Consider the following 17,963-nt stretch of genomic DNA (forward strand, 5'->3'; position numbering starts at 1 on the left):
GAGCAGGCTCACCTTTGAAACCCGCTTCCTGACTCAGGATTCAGACTCACAGTGGCCCAGGGGGTTAGCCTGCTGTGAATTTCTATTTGCATTGTGTGGACCAGGACCGCAGGATGGTTCTTGAATTTGGACCCAAGGCAGATGCCCTATTCACAGATTTCTCCCTCCCCACTGCCCCATACCTCAGGCCCCTTGTCTGAGGGTTGAGGATTCTTAGGTCATTTCTTCCAAAGGTAGCAACAGCCCCCGAGCTGGGCAGGCAAAGAGTGGGTGCCACTCTGCTGGGAAGATCTGAATGGGGGGACGAGTCAGTGGACGAGTCAGGGTTAGGACTCATGGTGAGACATGGATGCTGACAGGCCTTGCTTCCTCTGTTTGATGAGCCCTCGCACCCCCACCTTCACCCATTTAAAACTGTTGGCTTCATTCCACCCATAAAACTTCATAGACTCTTGGCAGTATAGCTGGAAGGGGAGGAAATGACAGTGATGACGGTGGCAAACATTTTTTGAGAATTTGCTGTGTCCTGGATGTTGTTCAGTGTTTCCTACCAGTCTTCGTGACACCTGTATAAGGTGATGGTGTAACTCTCCATTTCTCATATTAGGAAAGCAAGGGGCAGGCTACTTGACTAACTTGTCCCAGGTCACATAGCTAGTAAGCGGAGAAGCTGGCTCTGAGCTCAGGCCTTCAGAATCCGAAGTATGAGCCCCCTTCTGCAGCAGGGCACTGCCTTGCTGGGTCATGCAGACCAGCTTCCCTTGCCCACCGCCTTACTCAGAAAAACAGTGCTCAAGAAGGGCATTAATTAACTTACAGTTTGGGACAGAAGTCAGGTTGAGGATTATGTCCCATGTGGTCCCCACGTACGAACCCTGCCTACCTACCTGTCTCCTCCTCAGTCACTCATTCCCCAGGCACTTCCTGCCTAGTGGCTGTGTGCCAGTCCAGGTCGGGGGGATCAGAAGGGGACTCACAGACCCTGCCACCAAGGTGCTTGTGGCCTTGTTGGGATAAATGAGGCATGACCCTACATAAGTATAAAACAAGAAGTAGGTGCAGATGGAGCACCCTGAGGGGGCAGAGGAGGTAACGGTGGTGTTCCAGCGGGGCCAGGCTTGCCAGCGTCTCCTATGTATTAACTCATTTAGTCAACATGGGCCGAGTCCCAGTATGTACTAACCCTGGGGCTCTAGAACTGGGAATGACACTTAGGGTTCAAGGTCTGGTGGAGTGGCTGGAGGGGTCCATGTCCACCAGTGATGCATTGTGCCAGATGCCAAGGGATCAAGCACAGAGGGGGGAGGAACTGGATGCGACAAGGAGGAAGGTGCCGGGTGGGATGGGAAGAGCTCAGAGCTATGGCGACATGTGTGAGCTGCACCCTGAAGGACAGACAAGTAGGAAACCGTGAGGAGAGAAGGAGGAAAGGACATTGCAAACGGAGGGAATGGCGTGAGGGGGCAGGTTGAGCTCTGAGGAAAGCTGGTGTTGTGGTTGGTTGGCATGTCGAGAGGCGCAGTGGAGGAACGAGGCTGAGAGGGCTTATGGGGCCCTGAGAGTCGATCCCTGGATGCTGTACTTAGTTAGCCCCGTCCGACCTGCAGAATCAAGTCACTGGTGGGCTTTGGTGGTGGAGGTGTGGTTACCTGATGGCAACTTCATAAAGATTAATCTGGCCACTGTGTGGAATTTACATTCTAGGGAAAATTACTGGATGCCAAATAATAATAATAATAAAACCCAGAAAGAAAAAAAGAAAAACCCACTTAGGAAGCTGTTGCACGGAAGAGGCTGAGGTGAATGCTTTAGAAAAATGACAGTGGGGCTAGGAGAGGACATTTGAGAGAGAGTCATGAATCAGAAGGATTTACTGACCAGCTTTAGCTGGCAAAGCTTCTTAACCGAGGCAGGACACCCAGGAGATGGGATGGGTTTGGGCTGGAAGGTGACGGTGAGTTGCCTTTGCTTCCTGTGTCCAGGAAGCAGCTGGACAGTTAGGGGAGAGGTCGACGCTGGAGGTAGGTGACAGCCTTTCCCAAAGTGGGGTCAGAGAGACAGGATTTTGTCATCAAGTAAGTTTGGAAAGCCTGTGCTGTCCCCTTTCATGAGGCCCCCAAGGCACTGGCAGAGTAAAGCCTCTGAGAAGTCCTGCAGAAAGGAGGCCTGTTTGATCAGCATTTCTCCCACGGATCTGACCACTATTCCATCACTGTTGTCCTATAATCCCATTGACCATCCAGAGATCTCACTTTGGAAATACTGACGAAGGTTCGGCTGAAGTCTTAGGAGTGGTTGAATTCAGTGGAGAGGCAGACCCAGTTCATGAAAGAAAGAGTCAGAGACAGACCAATGGGGGGTCCCTTGAGAGAAGGAGAGGGTTGAAGAAGAGGCTGAGGGTCAGGTGAAGGATGGGGCTACAGCAGTCGGAGGGGAGGGAGGTGCTAGGGAGGCCCTGCAGAGATGCAAAATGAGGTTTTAGAAGAGGCCTAGAATTTGACTTCAGGAGTTCAAGGGCATCCTTTGGAGAGCAGGTGTGGGGAGAGATGAGGGCTGAAGTTGGTCAGCTATGGGCTGAAGGGCAAATAAAGGGCGAGGGTGGGAGGGAGCCTGCAGCAGCAGCCTCTGGATCCCTTCTTTCCGGCCAGTACCCCAGGCCCGGTATATCCCAAACGGTAGGGTGCTGACAGGACACAGCGAGTCCTTCCTACAGAAAGATGGCGGCATCTCAGGCATCTGATTACTTCTTGTAAAGAAATTATTACACAAAAAGAATAAAGCACCTGACTCCTTTGTCATTTCCTCCCCACTCTGGGCAAAGGCTCGGGCCTTCTGCCCCAGTAAAGTCGCCTTGGGTGACTCGCGGGAGCCCCAGTGTGTGGTTGAGAGCCAGCGCAGCCTCCTCCCAGAGCTGCGGGAGACCCCAGGGCTTTGCTGTTCAGGGAAGGGGTGTGAGCAGGTGGTGTTCCTGTTATTACACTGTGCTGAGTGAGTCACCTGGAATTTCCTAAGCATCTAAGTCCGAAGGACTGGGGCAAATGGAGGGGAAAGAGGGAGGTGGGGAGAAAGGAAAAAGGTAACGAGCTGGATCCTGCTGGTGAGTAAGTTATTCTCTGCTTTTAAGTGAGACATTTCGGGATGGGCCTTGACCGAGGGACACAAGGTACCAGGGCGTGCCCTGGAGCAGCCACTGAGCTGGAGTTTAAGGAGGCGATGGTTTCTCAGAGAGCCTGGGGCAGGGGGTGCTTCCTCTCCTGCCAGGAGAGAGGGGCCCGGTGGCAGGGCAGCAGGAAGACCCCCTGGCCCCTGACAGAGGACAAGGGCCCAGTTCCAGGTGTCTTCAAGCTGCTGCACAGGCTTTTTCTAAGGCCTCCTCTCAGGATCTGATCTTCCGTAAACTTGGGAACCCAAAGGTGTCTTAATGACAGGAAGTCAGCTGCCGCTCGGTACCCTCACATTCCTGAGTGTCCGGTTCTGAGCCTTTGCCATTGACCTTGGTCTCAGTAAACTGGTCCCAGGCTGAAAGTGCGTGGGGTTTCTTTTGTGTGCACTTTGGTGTGTTGCCCACATCTTTAGTGAGATAGGTTGGAATTGGTGTCCTGGATGACACAGCGGGCCTGGGTCCGTAGAAACTAACGTTCGGACAGAGGTGTCTCAGACATAAGAGGCCACCCTTCCTCGAGGGGTCAGACAGGGCTTCATAGCCACGTGAGCTGGGCCTTAACGGTTGGGGATGGGCAGCCCAGGCAGAGAGAACCGCAGGACTGAGAGATGGCAGCGTGAAGACACGTGGGGCTGGAACTGGAGCCTCCTGGCCTGGGGTAGAGCTGCTTCCACAGTGAGGAGGCCCGGAGGGAGCCCGCCGCTCAGGTTTGCCCTTTAGCCTTGCAGCGAGCGTCGTGCTCCTGGCCTCTGCCCACCCCGTTTTCGGTTTATAGTAGAAAGTTAATTTCCCCCCTGGCCTCCCCCTTCCTTTACCGGATTTGGATTTCTTGCACATGTTTTTAATAGGCATCCCTTAATCCAAGTGTTGCCTTCTGGGTTTTATTCTGTTTTCTTTTCCTTAAACAAAACAGAAAGTCAATGCCAGCTTGGAATCGGGCTCAAAACTGAAGCCAGCCAATGCGTAAGGCTGGCAGGGGGCCAGTCATGAATTAAGTGCCCCATGCCACTCGAGAAGTCTGGCCGACACCGCCCCGGTGGGGGCAGGGGGCCGAGAATGGCTGGAGCTGGAGGTTCCTGTGTCTTTAACACCTCTGCTCCAGGAACAGAGATTAGCACAGACTCAGCAGTCTGGCTGGGAGCAGGGCTGTTTGAAGGGAAGGCCTTGGGCTCACACCATTATCCACCATCCCAGGTGTGCCAAGCCCTTGGCCTGGAGAAGCACAACCATTCTCCACTGGGGCAAGTTACCTTATTCCTGTAGAGTCGGAGCCTTTGAATGGCATGTCTTCAGGTTCTTTTAAAGATGCAACCTTATGTCAAATCATTTCTGCATTTCTTGGGAAACTCTCGAAACCAGGGCTGGCTGACTTGATTGATGTAGGGGAGGGGTTACCACCTGACAGACTTCTTTTAAGATTTAGTGCTGAGACAAGCTTTATTTCCTCTGCAGAACTAGTAAGAATTCTGTCCACCAACCAGAGAATTATAGCATATTATGCTCCCTTTTTGTCTTGTCCGCTAGGAAGCTCAGAGCCAAGTTGAGGGTTCTTGCAGTAGCTGTAATCTCATGTATAGCCTTCTATTTTCCAGGGTCCTGACTTTTTGTTTCTCTTGTACTTCACCAGGATGTGGATAAGTCCTGTGGTGGGAAAGAAATGAGGGCGTTTGTGAAGTTTAGAAATGAAGTGCCATTCAAGGCAGAACTCAGAGGTGGTGATCTTACTTTTAAGTCTGCAGCTCCTCTTGCAGAAGTGCCTTGAGGAAACAGCTGAGGGGTGATGGGAGGGAGAGAGGTGGAAGGAAGGACTGGCTTTTAATTGTTTGCAGAGAATAACAAATGTGCAGCTGGGGGTGCTGTTCAAGTTCGGACGTGAGGTCCACTGGTCCAAACAGCCCTCTCTGAAATGGCAGCTTCCAGCCCATCTTGGCCTGACTGTGCTACTCCTTCAAACTAGCATCTTCTTAATTATGTGTCAGGCTCCTGCGTCCAGCATTTTCCACAGCACTGTCCAGTGTGTGTCTGCAAGTTGCAGAGACGTTTGGATAAGGGCTCAGATCTGCTTGGGAGGGCCTCTTGGGCTAGGTCCCTAAGCCCCTCTCTGATTCTAAGGCATGTTAAACCCACACTTCTCCAGAGCGAGGTTCCAGAACCATGTCACGCGACGGGTGGTCTCACGGCTGTTGGTAGGTGGGCTGTGCCAGTGTTCCTGGGGACCTAGCTGTCTGTTTTCTGCCTGGACTAAGTGCAGAGGGTACTGGACAAGGATTTATAATTTGGGGAGAGGATCTGTTCTGTTCTGCACTTTGCTGGGGAAACCAGGGCCAGCCCAGGTCAGCCACAGCTGCACCTTCAGGCCTACTCATACCAGAAGCACAGTGACCTAGGAGTTCTGCTTCGGATGTCCTCTAGTACTCTGCAGATACTCTTCAGACCAGGAAACGGAGGCCAGAGAGGGAGGTCACATCAGCACGGTCACACAGCAAGATCAGCAGAGCCCACCTGTGGTACAGTGGTGGCCCATAGCCCTTCCCCGGTACCTCTGGCCCTGACACGTTGCCCGACCACTTTGAATACTTGAATTGCACTTGGATGTATTTATTTTTTAAGGTTTCCAAAGCAACACAGCTCACATTTTAGTGACCACATTGTTTAGATATAGCTTATCTCATTGGAATGTTGAAGCATCCAGCAAAGCCTGAGCCGGACGTGGCCGACATGGCTCAGCTCAACCTCAGGGCACAAGCCACAGGCCACAGTCACTCCTGCCCCATCACCTTACATACCACTGAGTTGCTTAGATCTCCTGTCTTCCTTCCCTTCCCTCTCTTCCTGGGAAGAGAGGAAAGGGGCAAGGACACTTTGTCCCTCTTATGATGGAGGTCAGGACAGGAACAGGATGTTCTCAAGTTCAAATAATCAAAGTTACTATAATTGTTGTTCACACCATTTCTTGAGTGTTTGGTGCATGCTCTGCACCTCATAGGAGTTATCTCAGATCCTTTATAAACAGCACCTGGTAGCGGAAAAGATTCTCCCCTCAGGTTGTTGGGGTCAGGAGACGTGGAAGCTGAAACTGAGGGTTTAACTGGTTTGCTCAGTCCCACAGCTAGTCCTGGCCAGAGCAGAGTGAACTCTGGCCCACCTGGCTTTACAGTTTGTGCTCCATGACCTGCTTAACATCTAGGGCAATAGTCTTTGACCAGGGGCTGTTTGTCCCCCAGAAGACCTCTTGCAATGTCTGGGGACATTTCTTTTTGTCACAGCTTGGGAGGATGAGATGGGTGGGTGCTACTGGCATCTCATGGGTACAGGCCAGGGATGCTGCTGACCATCCTGTAACATACAGAATCCCCCTCCCCCCAAACAAAGAAGTGTCCAGCCCGAAGTGTCACTAGTGCCACGGTTGAGAAACTTGATCTGGGTGTCCTGACTCTCCAGATGACACTTTCTGGGTGTGTGTTGAGTGCCAGGATGGATGTGAGTTTCTGCTCTGCAGTGCTTCCCATGCGTGGTGGCAGCCTTGCCCTTAGAAGGGATCATGGTCATAGACCCTAGAAGGAGATTAGGGCCACTTTGCCCTGCAGGGGCACCCAGGCCTCTCTCAGAACAGCTTCTGATTTTTCCTTCTTGGGCTTTACACACTTTCAAAGATCCGGTGAGCAGAGGCCCCTGCGGGTTCTTGCCCCAGGAAGTTGCCTGGCAGGCAGGAAGCAGGGGTCTCAGGCCAGGGCTGAGACTTGGTCTGGCAAGCCCTTCCTGTCCCTCACCAGCTCCCATAATGGCACACTTAAGTCACCATGCGACTCCAGATATGTGTCAGAGCCAGACTGAGTGATCCAGGCTGGAGGTCTGGATGGAAGGGTGAGAATGAGCAGGGGACCCCCTGATTCTCCAGCCTGTGGGTGGGGTCCAGGTAGGCAGGGAGCGGGATGTGGCGGAACCCGGTGCTCCCAGCCAGGTGGGACAGTGCAGTGCAGGGGCAGCTGGGAGAGGCTGGTCTGGGGCACTGATGTAAGTGAGGAGTGACGCGTGCGGCCCAGGGCTAAGAGGACAGACCCGCTGAGGTGAGAGGTGATGCCAGATGGGCAGGAGGAGGACAGGGGCCGCTGGGGAGCCTGTAATGGATGGAGGTGACAGGAAGGCTAGGGAGTCATGTGCAATCACATGAGGGGAAACCTCTATTTCAGGGGTTCCTGACTCTTCTGAGAAAGAGAACCAACCCCTCACAAGATGGCAGTTTTGTTCTGGGAAGCCCTTAATTGAGACTACAGACTGATAACTAGGACAGACACAGAATTTCTTTTAGGCGAGTTTGTGTCTTAGGCACTCCCACAGATGGCATCTGGATATATCCAGAGCATAGTCTCTGGAATGAGAGAGGTGGACCCAGTCCACTCTGCAGACAGCCTGGTGCCTGTGTGGTCGCCAACACTGAGCACAGCACAGAGCCCCCTGGGCTGCGTCATTGTAAAGGCTTGGACGCTGCTGCTTGACAGGCTAGGCGTTGGCCCAAGACCAGGCACAGCCAAGGCAGAAAGCCCTTTTGGAGGCAGAGATCAGCATGGGTTACTTAGGGGACCTTGGAAGAGAGGCTGGGAAGTAACCGCGTAGATGGCTTGGCCCTACCACAGTGAGCGCACTGAGCCTGGCCAGTGGGTTTGCCCCAGTGCTGGTCGGTGCCTAGCCCTCTTTGGGTTTGGCCCAGCACCTCCTTGAAAACTGCTTCAACCCAAGGCCAGGCCAGGCGGGGTAGGGCGTTTGTGAGCTAAAACGAAATGAAGTGTGGCAGGGCTGGGGGAATACTTCTCCAAACACCTGAGCATTGTGTCCCACTGGATCCTGCAAGTTTTAGACAACAAAAGGCATGAGGGCAGGGATTATGATACCCTCTGAGAAGTAGAGAAACAGTCTTCTGGAGCATCCATGGAGGAGCAAGGGCCTGGGCGCCCCACTGACCAGCACCTGGCCTGTCTCCTAGACCTGCAGCCCGTCACCTACTGCGAGCCAGCCTTCTGGTGCTCCATCTCCTACTATGAGCTGAACCAGCGCGTCGGGGAGACATTCCATGCCTCGCAGCCGTCCATGACAGTGGATGGCTTCACTGACCCCTCCAACTCGGAGCGCTTCTGCCTCGGGCTGCTCTCCAACGTCAACAGGAACGCGGCCGTGGAGCTCACGCGGAGGCACATCGGTAAGAGGCAAGGGGCAACGCCTTTCCCCCAGGCCCCTCGACCCGTGGCCCCGGTGTGGCCTCTGCACAGAACTCAGACCACCCCCTCCGTGCTGTGCCTCCTGCTGGGAAACGGGGAGAGGACTCACTGCCCCATCCCCACCCCCCAAATTTTTTATTGTCTTGTCTAGGGGCCAGATAGGTAGAGTTCAGGTGGCTTGGTCATTCTCATTCAGAGCCACAGACAGATCAACTCTGAAAATGTGAAAACCACAGAAGAAAACACTTCACGTAGGGGAACAAGAAATGGAAATCTATAAGAAAGGAAACACATGCAATGCTCTTAATAAATATACACCTAAATGACTGATAGGTGGATAAGTAGGTGGTCAGTCTTGGAGGTGTGATCTTTTGTTGGTTAATTTCATACATGATTATGATTATTCTAGAAAGCTCATTACAGGTAGAAAGATAAGAACTGCCCACTGCTGGGACACCACTGCTGCTATTCTGACTTCTGACATCCAGAGCATAGTAAAGCGCCGCATAGTTTAGGGACGATGAAGCCTTGATATTTATCACTTGGTTTGCTCATAAAACTCTCACACTAAGGATATTCACAATTTTGTGACCCAGAGTCACTTAGAAGAGCCATAGAGATGGTGTAGTGTGTGCAGTGGCATGTTCTCCGGCATCGTCGCAGCCGTTCGTTTGTATTATATGTTGGGCATTAACAGAAGATTTCATCTGAAGAGAGGATTTTGTAGTTGAGAGAAATTTGGAAGCCATAGATCTAGACCAGTGTGCTCATTTTCAGGGAATAAATGGATGCCCAGGAAGGGGCAGAGCCCTGCAGGGGCCAGATAGCAAGTGTGACACAGTCAGTGGCAAAAATCCCCTCTCCCTGAGCCCCTGTCCTTCCCAGATGGCTTCCCCATTTTTTAACTTTAAAAAAGATACTGATCCTGAGAGTTACTTCTCTTTATACTTTTTTATATTTTAAAAATATTTCAAAAATTACTATAACAAAATAAATCTTTTTGTTCTTTTGGTCGGGGCCTTCCCACCTCCACCTTTGCCTCCCGCTCTTTTTATTTTTAAATCCTCATCCAATAATTTATTTCTATTGATGTTTTAGAGAGGGAGGAAGGGGGGGGAGAGAGAAGGGGGAGGGAGGACGGGGGAGAGAGAGAAACATCAATGTGAGAGAAAGCATCGATTGGTCACCTCCCACATGTGCCTGCCTGGGAATGGAACCCGCCACCTTTTAGTGTGCGGGATGATGCTCCAACCAGCTGAGCTACCCAGCCAGGGCTGCCTCCCACTCTTGATGGACATAAGGCAGAGGTTCCTCCTTGTGAACCCCGAGTCTGTCCTGTAACACTGAACCTAGAAGAAATGGGGAGCAATGGGGGATGGGACATTAATGGGGTGAGGGGGTGAAGGAGAACCTCCAGTGGCCCGTCAGCCCGTTGTCTGGTTTCCATCCCACTTGACGTTGTGCCTGTAAAATCTCGCTCCGTTTTCCAGCCCTCTGGGCCTCTTTAGGCGCAGGAACAGAGCCCTTCCCCCCGCAGGGGAAGGGAACACCCCCGGCTGCATGGGAGCTCATTGTCAGCGTGTTTTCGTAACTGCTTGAATTGCAGAGCCAATTTAAAAATAATTTCTGTCCATCTGGAGTGGATTTAAGAGATGAAGGGGAAGTAAATGATATAAACCTGTGGAATGTTTTAGAAAAATGCATGGAGGGGAGAAAGGTATAGGGGTGGCATAAGTCACCCCTGCAGGGAAGGGCTCCTGGGTCTGCAGGTTTACTGAATGGATTTCTGAATCTCGGAGGGGAGGGGGCCTAGTAGTAGCAGAATACAGGTAATGCTTAGTAGGCACTCACTGTGTGTCTCACAGCAGCCCTGGGAGGTAGGTATTATTGTCTCCATCTTAACTCAGGCCCAGAGGCTGGAGTCGGTTGACTGAGGCCGTGGCTGGGCGGCGGCAGAGGCTGAGCGAGGCTGTCCCCAGGCTCCTCTGTCTCACCGGCCGCCTCCTCTGGCTTTCGGAGCACAGCATCGCCCGCCACGCCCAGGTGTGGGTTCAGGCGTGGGCTCTGGGCCCCACGTGCCTGGTGAAGTTGGGAAGAGCCAGTCACTCAGAGCATCGATAGCTCCGCCCCTTGGCTCCCCCCAGCCGGCCCCGGGTCACGGTGTGGGCCAGGCACCCTGACCCGGTCTCCCCCGAATCCCTCTAGGGCGAGGCGTGCGGCTGTACTACATCGGCGGGGAGGTCTTCGCAGAGTGCCTCAGCGACAGCGCTATCTTTGTGCAGTCCCCCAACTGCAACCAGCGCTACGGCTGGCACCCGGCCACTGTCTGCAAGATCCCACCAGGTAATCGCGCCTCCACACCCACCCTTTCCCTGAGGTTCTCGTGCCTGGGTTGCTGGAGAGGTCACTGTTTTCCTGACCTTTTCTCCTCACCGGGGTTTGCATTGCCAACCTGGGGGTGCTCTGCCTGGGTTTTCTCTGTGCCTTACTGCCCCACAGCACTCTCCCTGACCCTCCAGGGAGCAGACACAGCATCTAACGGATCTCCCTTGATCCATGGGTACCCACTCAGTGCCCTGTGTGTATGGATGCTCAGGCAGTTTCCTCCCTCCCTCCCTCCCTCCCTCCCTCCCTTCCTTCCTTCCTTCCTTCCTTCCTTCCATAAACTCGCACAGCATGCAGTGCTACAGGGGAAGGAGGGGTGCAGGAAGCCCTGCTGCTGTCTCCACAGACCTTACACACCAGCTGAGTGTACAAGACAAAGACACAAATGGGCTTAATACAAGGGAGGGTGCCAAGCATCGGGGGAGCGGCACAGATGAGGTGCTCTTGGATCCAGGTGGACAGACGCATGTAACTGTCAGGATGGATCAGGGAAGCCTTCATAGTGGAGAGGCGTAGGCACAGGGCGATGGTGGGGTGAAGACTTCGAGAGTGTTCCAGGCTGATGGGACAACATGGGCAAAGGCCCCAGGGGGCTGGAGGGCAGGGCACACATGGGCAGCTTTCTGGCTGGCGGTGAGGCTGTGTAGAAGACAGTCACGGGAAATGTTTAGAAAGCAGGATGGGACCAGGCCAGGGAAGGACATAAAAGCTTTGCTTTTATTTTGGAGAACAGTTGAGGGTTTTCTGAGCAGGGACAATGAATCCCACCTGTACTCCAAGAAGGGGTGTCAGGCTGGATCCCACAGGGTGGCTTGGACAGGGCCAGGCCTGGGGAGCAAGACCAGGCAGCAGGCTGATCCCATCTGAGGCCTCCTTACTTAGAACATCGAGGCCAACAACCCCAGCCAAAGCCCACTTCTCACGTGGCGGGCAGCCACGGGGCGTGCAGCCCGAGAGCGTGGACTGACCGGCTGATAGTGTGTGTGGCCCAGTCAGGCCGTGATGCAGGTGTGGCTTGTCTTTCCTGCCAGCTGAGTAGCGGATGATAGTGGAGGACTATGGGCAGGGTCAACTCAAGAACGCAGATACTCTGAGATGCTAACAGTGCTTTACGTTTCCCGAGCATTGTGTGGGTGCGTCTACAGACTACATTTATATCTCTGCTCTCAGTCCCCTCCAGTTATTCTGGCTCTTCAGGTGACGAGGCATATTGAGGAGACAAATTCAGAAAGGTTAAGCCACCTGCCCAAGGATACCCAGCTAGTAAAGCAGCTGAGCCAGGATGAACCTGGGACTGACTGTGACTCCCAAGTCTGGTGTTCCCGTTCTTGCTCAGCTCTGGCTGGAGCCTCCTTCGGGGCCTACCTGCCCACACTTCCCCTCCGAGAGAGCTAGAAGAGGAAGCTGGTTTGCATTCTTGGCACCCTGCCCACTCCCTTCCCCAGCCCTCCCCCCATCTTTTCGGTGAGGGCTAAGTTGGCTGCGGTGCTGTTTGTTAGCTCATAGAATGTCAGTGCTCGCTCAGGGTCCTCTGAGGCCAGCCCCACTTTATAAAGGAGACACAGGCTCTCAAAGAGAGAGTGACCAGCCCAGAATCACACAGCAAGATTAGGAGCCCATATTGGCCCATTAATAAATGTCACCTCAGCTCACCTTTTGGGCATTTCCAACATGTGCTTTTGTCTTTATTTTTCTGGTGAACACATTCCTGGCACTCAGGAGGCAGGACTTCAAACAAGAGATTTGTTATAAACTTTATTTGTGCCTGTCTCTAGTTTTACTGCCTGGAGAGTTAGACACGTACCTTCACTTTACTGTGAAAATCACCTCTACCCAGCCTGGTGCCCAGAGGCCAAAATGTGGCCCAGATCACTGACTCCCTCCTGGCCCCAATGTGAGGCGAATTCATCAGAGGAGCTGGGCCAGAGGTGCCCCAGACCCTGTGGTGAGCTTCCTGATGGGACGGCAGGCTGTAGGCTTTCAGCTGGCCCATCTCTGCCGCACTCCCTCTGTCAAATGACAAGGTGGTCATTTTTCCCCAGGTGGTTGGCCAAACCCCGTACAGCCCCGGGCATCCTTTGTCTCTCTGTTCCCTGGAGTCTTGCCTTGGTCTCTTAGCCCAGGGCAGGGCCCACCTCTCCAAACCATCTCCCTTGTTCTTGGTGGCCCACTGTACTTTCTTCCCCAGCATTCCCACAGCTCTGGGAGCTAGAGCTTGTAAGCTGATGTTTAATTCTGCCCCTCACATATGTCAGCGGCACCCCTCATTGAGGTGGTGATGGCTTCAAGGGCAGAGACTGAGTGAGCCATCCCTAACATGGGGCTGAGCGTGGAGTGTGTGTGAGTTAGGATGTTCTGGGTGACCCAGGGACAACTTTAGCCAGAAGGGTGGCACCAGACACATCCACCCTTCGTCCTCACGGGCGCTGTTTCTGTTCTGTTGGCAGGATGCAACCTGAAGATCTTCAACAACCAGGAGTTTGCCGCCCTCCTGGCTCAGTCTGTCAACCAGGGCTTTGAGGCCGTCTACCAGCTGACACGCATGTGCACCATCCGCATGAGCTTTGTCAAAGGCTGGGGAGCCGAATACAGGTCAGCTCTGGCGGAGAGGGGGTTGGCAGATGGCCCAGGGCCCAGGGACTGCAGGGGGCTCACAACAGCAGAGCAGGAGCTCACAGAGACGAGCTAGGCCAGTCCTCGCCCAAAGAACAGAGACCAGGGATCAGAAAGAGGCCACAGCCTGGCAGGCTGGAGGGTGAGTCACACCAGATAAGGTAGAGCTGAGCAGTGTTGGCCCAGCGCTTCAGGCACACGTGCTCCATGTCACCCTCACCACAGCCCTGGGCGGGGACATTGCATCATCCCCGTTATATGGAGAGGGAACTAAGGCCCAGGGACGGAAAGTGACTTGCCTGAAGCCATATCGTTAGTAGAAAGGCTGAACTGAGATCATGCCCTCTTGGCTTCTTCCTCATGGTTCATTTCGGGCAGATGGGTCAAGGATGACCCTCTGCGGGGAGTCAAGTTTTCATCTCCTTGTTCCTTCCCTCCTCTGTGGTTCCATCTCCGACTCGGGTGACTATGAGCATTTAGAATATTAAATGACCGAGAAGCAAGGAAAGGAGGGGGAGATTTGGGTAGTCATAACGAACAAAGTTTACTTACTCAGGAAAGAAACAGTGTCTTTCAGAATTTCAGATGTTGGTTTAAACCTAACACTGGTCAGGTCAGAGCTGACCTGGTCTGCTCTGCTGAGTTGCTCAGACTACTCTGGTTTGGGCTTGGAGAATCCAGTCCCTTCTCTTTCACACGTGGCCAGGAGTTTCCTGAGAGGCAGGGCTGTGTGCTCCACACCCCCCGCCCAGCCCCGGCTCCCGAGGCAGACGCGGAGGTACCCACACATCAGCGGGAGCCAGCGTCTTGCAAGTTACTCTCCCTTTTTCTTCATTTTTCCAGATGTTTGGAATCCATTTTGTTTTGCAGTCATTCTGCACCCAAGCCAAACCCATTTCAATATTGGCTCTGGGCCACCGTTTATAATGAAATCCAGATGAGCATGACTTATGGAAAGTCAGATTCTCATTAGAGGATTTCGGTCCGTAAAAATCCTCCTCTTCCATTTACCATATTTTAGCTGCTGTTCCCTGTGTCCGCTCCACAGTGCCAGGGAACAGAACACCTTGGTCTTTGGGGGTCTTGCTGAAATCCAGGATGAGTGGCCAATTGAGCAATTAAAGGGGTCAGACCTCAGGAGAACTTACCACACAGTTATAAAGACCTGAGGAGATTAGCCCAGGCCCAAAGACCTAGCCCGAGGGACGTTTTAGCCTACCTTCAAGCCCTGGTGAAATCACTTGGGGAACAAGAGTTGAAAGGTTAGAAAATTAGTATATTTTTTTTAGTGGAGAAGGGAGATATTTAAAGGCGGACCCAATGGAAAAGAACCAGAGGGAGGTCCATTTGCTCTTCTTAGACTGCAGTCCTGAGGGCTACATTCAGGCACCCAGGTCAGGCGGGTGCCCCAGGATGAGTCTGCAAGCTCATTTCTAGCCCTCCATTGGGGGAAGCAAGGAGGGTGGTGCCGGGAGGCCAGTGGCCCTCAACCTGGCATCGCACCACAGCCCTCCAGCTTCGAGTGCTGGGAAGTGGCCCCTTGATGGTGGAAGCCTTTCCCTGGGGGCACTGTGTCACCATGCAGGACACAGTGCCAGCACACCCAGTCCTGTGTGGCCCACCACGTCACTGCCACCTGGCAGCACCGCAGGGCAGCCTAACTGGTGGGTGCGGCCCCTTCCCAGAACAGCCTTGCCCTCCTTCTGCCTCTTGGGCCAAGGAGAGTAAGGTTTCATCCCTTCTCTCTGTGAGGTGGCCGAGAGCAGGGCCAGGGCCCAGGCCTCTCACCTCCAGCTGGCACCAGCGCCTCCGGCCTCAGCAGATAGCCTTTGCTCAGCGGAGGCCTTTGGGAGCTCGCCTGCGAGCTGCGTCATCAACCAGCCTGAATTTAGACAAAGTGCTTTGGGGAAAAGAAACGTGTGGTGTGCCTTGGTTTTTTCCAGTAATTGTTTCATGGCTCGCTCTGCTCGTAAGATTTTCCAAAATAAGGCCATAGATGGGAATTATATCAGCACATTGGGAAACGACGGCATGCGGGCTCTGTCGGCGCTTTGTAAAAAACACCCCTCAATCAGACAGACACACGTCATCGCGGCCTACTGGGGTTGGGCCAGGTCTGGACGTCGGGGAACTGAGGTGCCCATTCAGGACAGATGGGACCCGGGAAGACCTTTGGGCTGGAGGCTGTCAGGGGCCGTCACAGCCGCAGGTGGACCTCTAGGGTGCCCTGGAATTTGCCTTCCGTGTTTAACTCTTTAAGGGCCATCTCCTTCCCTGTCAGGAGAACCTGATTCACTCAGAGCTCTTCTTGGTTGCAAGAGTTTGCCGTGGCAGATTCAGCAAGTTATTGGCATCTCCTCTAGGGCACTTGGGGTCTAGCAAGGTGGGACTTATCTCTGGCTCTGGGAAGAAGACTGTCACCAAAGCCAGAAAAGGTGTACTGACTTATATGTGTGCCCCTCTGGACATTTTAAATATCTCCCACCCCTTTCCCTTTCCCTGTGTCTTGTAGGAGACAGACAGTGACCAGCACCCCCTGCTGGATCGAGCTGCACCTGAATGGGCCTTTGCAGTGGCTTGACAAGGTCCTCACCCAGATGGGCTCCCCAAGCATCCGTTGTTCCAGTGTGTCTTAGAGACATTGGTGTGAAGGGGGAGGGCCAGGGAGGGCGGGCTTGGGTAAAACGGCCATGAGGAGGCAGAGAAAATTGGAACTCAACTCACTCTTATCAAAGAAGAAGACATTTTTCTCCCTCAACCAAAGTGGCACCAACCTGTTCTCCAATACACAAAAGCAAACCCAGAGATGGATTTTATGAACAGCTGTATCTGCTGAACACATTTGCCCTGTGGCCCCAGTGTGAAGGGCAAGAAATGGCTTCTGCTTTGGTGGCTTGAGCAAACAGGTAGTATGTCACCACCTGCCCCCTCCCCCCAATCCCTATCTTTTTTAATGACAGCAATCTGGGATGTCACTGTCCAGCAGGAAAATGGCCCTCTGTTCAGGACTGGAGTGTGGAGTTCACCTTGGGTGTTCTAGGTAGGGAAAAGCCTGCAGGGGTGTGAGCAGACCTCATGCCCAGCCCTCTGGAGCTCTCGACAAATGCCTCTTGAACTGAGCACCATGAACTCCCAGCAGTCCCTCCGCAGACCTGCACCAGAGCTGGACTGACTTGGGGTGGGGAGGGCTTGTCTGTCTCCTCCCATCAGAGCATACTGATTGATGTGAGCCAGTGTGTTCAGACCACGCAGGGACAGTGGGAGAAGTCGGTGAGCGAGACCTCTTCTTTCAAAACGCTCTTAAAATTTGTCCTTCCTCACTTGGAGCAGTTAGGAGGACCTGCTGAGGCTCAGTGCGCATGTAACGTATAGTGTATCACAATCTCAATGATTTGAATTATGTGAAGTACTCACATGAAGCGAGAGGCGTGGTGGAGCGGTGCGCAGGCTAAGGCAGCACTACATTGCGTGGGTCCCAGTCGTAAGCGCTCACTTCATACTCTCATGCATTCGGCTATTGGTTTATGTAGTCAGTTGCATTAATTAAATGAACTTTATCATGTGCTCCTTAAATGTTTGTTTTATACTTAAATCCTGGGTTGGCACATTGACTGGGAAGCCAGAGTGGGACCCAGCAACTTCTCCCCTAAGGTGAAGCTTTTGCAGGTTTTGCTGAGAAGACACCTGCCAGCAGTACTGGAAGCTGAAATTAACAGAAGCAAATTCACCAAAGGGGAAAAATCTCAGGCCAACATAGGCAAGTGAAAGGGCTATTAAAAGTTTTTTACACCTTTGAAAATTGCAGGCTTGGTGCAAAGAGGTCTGTCATCTTTCCCTTGGGGCATAAGATTATCTAGTTCACATAGAGGATTATCAGTGACAACTCTAGCAGTTATAATGTGTAATAAGTACTGCTCCCAGTGGCAATTAGTGAGAAAAATATGAATTATTTCAACTGGAAAAAAAGAGAAGAGAGCCCTTTTGCAGAATACAGCAGACAAAATTGCCACTTGCAATTGGTACTTTATTATTTGCTGCTGTTTTTGTATGAAATGACTTATCCCATATTTTTGCATGAATTTCTACCAGGAAAAATAAAGGGATTTCCTATGGAAGTCCTGTCTTAATTCCAGGTGAAGGGAAGAAAGTGTATACTTTTGGCAGGTTATCAACCTCAAATGTGACATTTCTGATGCTATATGGAGATGTTGGAGGCTTGCCGGTGCCTCACCTGCAGTATCCTACGCTTCTGAAGCTCCAGCCTTGAGGTTTCCAGGTGGGAGAGCTGTTCACCACCCCTCCTGGAGGCACAGGAAGAGACAGACCTGTGCTAGTCTCCTCGCCCGGCTATTGACACAAAACCCAGACAATGCAAAGCCCCTCGTTCCACCTGAGGGCCAAATACTGTGCCTGAAGTTTGTGCCTGGTGTGAAAGGATCCGTGGACTGATGCTTACAGATGCAGAAGGCTGTCCGAACCGCCTGGATGTGCAGTCATGGTCCCGGTCAGGTCTGAGACTTGTGGTATGCATTATTCCATTGTGGCCTCTCCTAAAAGCCATGGGCAGCGGTTCCTGAGGGCCTGCATTC

The 17,963-nt window shown here is 52.8% G+C and overlaps 1 protein-coding gene across 1 annotated transcript in view; it reads left to right on the forward strand.

The window, feature by feature from the left end:
- Positions 1 to 16,279, forward strand: part of SMAD3 (SMAD family member 3) — a 109,780-nt gene extending 93,501 nt beyond the window's left edge. The window contains exons 6-9 of the mRNA XM_081134287.1: positions 8,145 to 8,357; positions 10,582 to 10,719; positions 13,209 to 13,353; positions 15,887 to 16,279. Of these exons, the coding sequence (XP_080990413.1) occupies positions 8,145 to 8,357; positions 10,582 to 10,719; positions 13,209 to 13,353; positions 15,887 to 16,010 (620 nt within the window). The 3' untranslated portion in view covers positions 16,011 to 16,279. The remainder of the gene's footprint in view (positions 1 to 8,144; positions 8,358 to 10,581; positions 10,720 to 13,208; positions 13,354 to 15,886) is intronic.
- The last annotated feature ends 1,684 nt before the right edge of the window (positions 16,280 to 17,963 follow it).

Source organism: Miniopterus schreibersii, assembly GCF_964146895.1.
Source record: "Miniopterus schreibersii genome assembly, chromosome: 1".
Classification (NCBI taxonomy): Eukaryota; Metazoa; Chordata; class Mammalia; order Chiroptera; family Miniopteridae; genus Miniopterus; species Miniopterus schreibersii.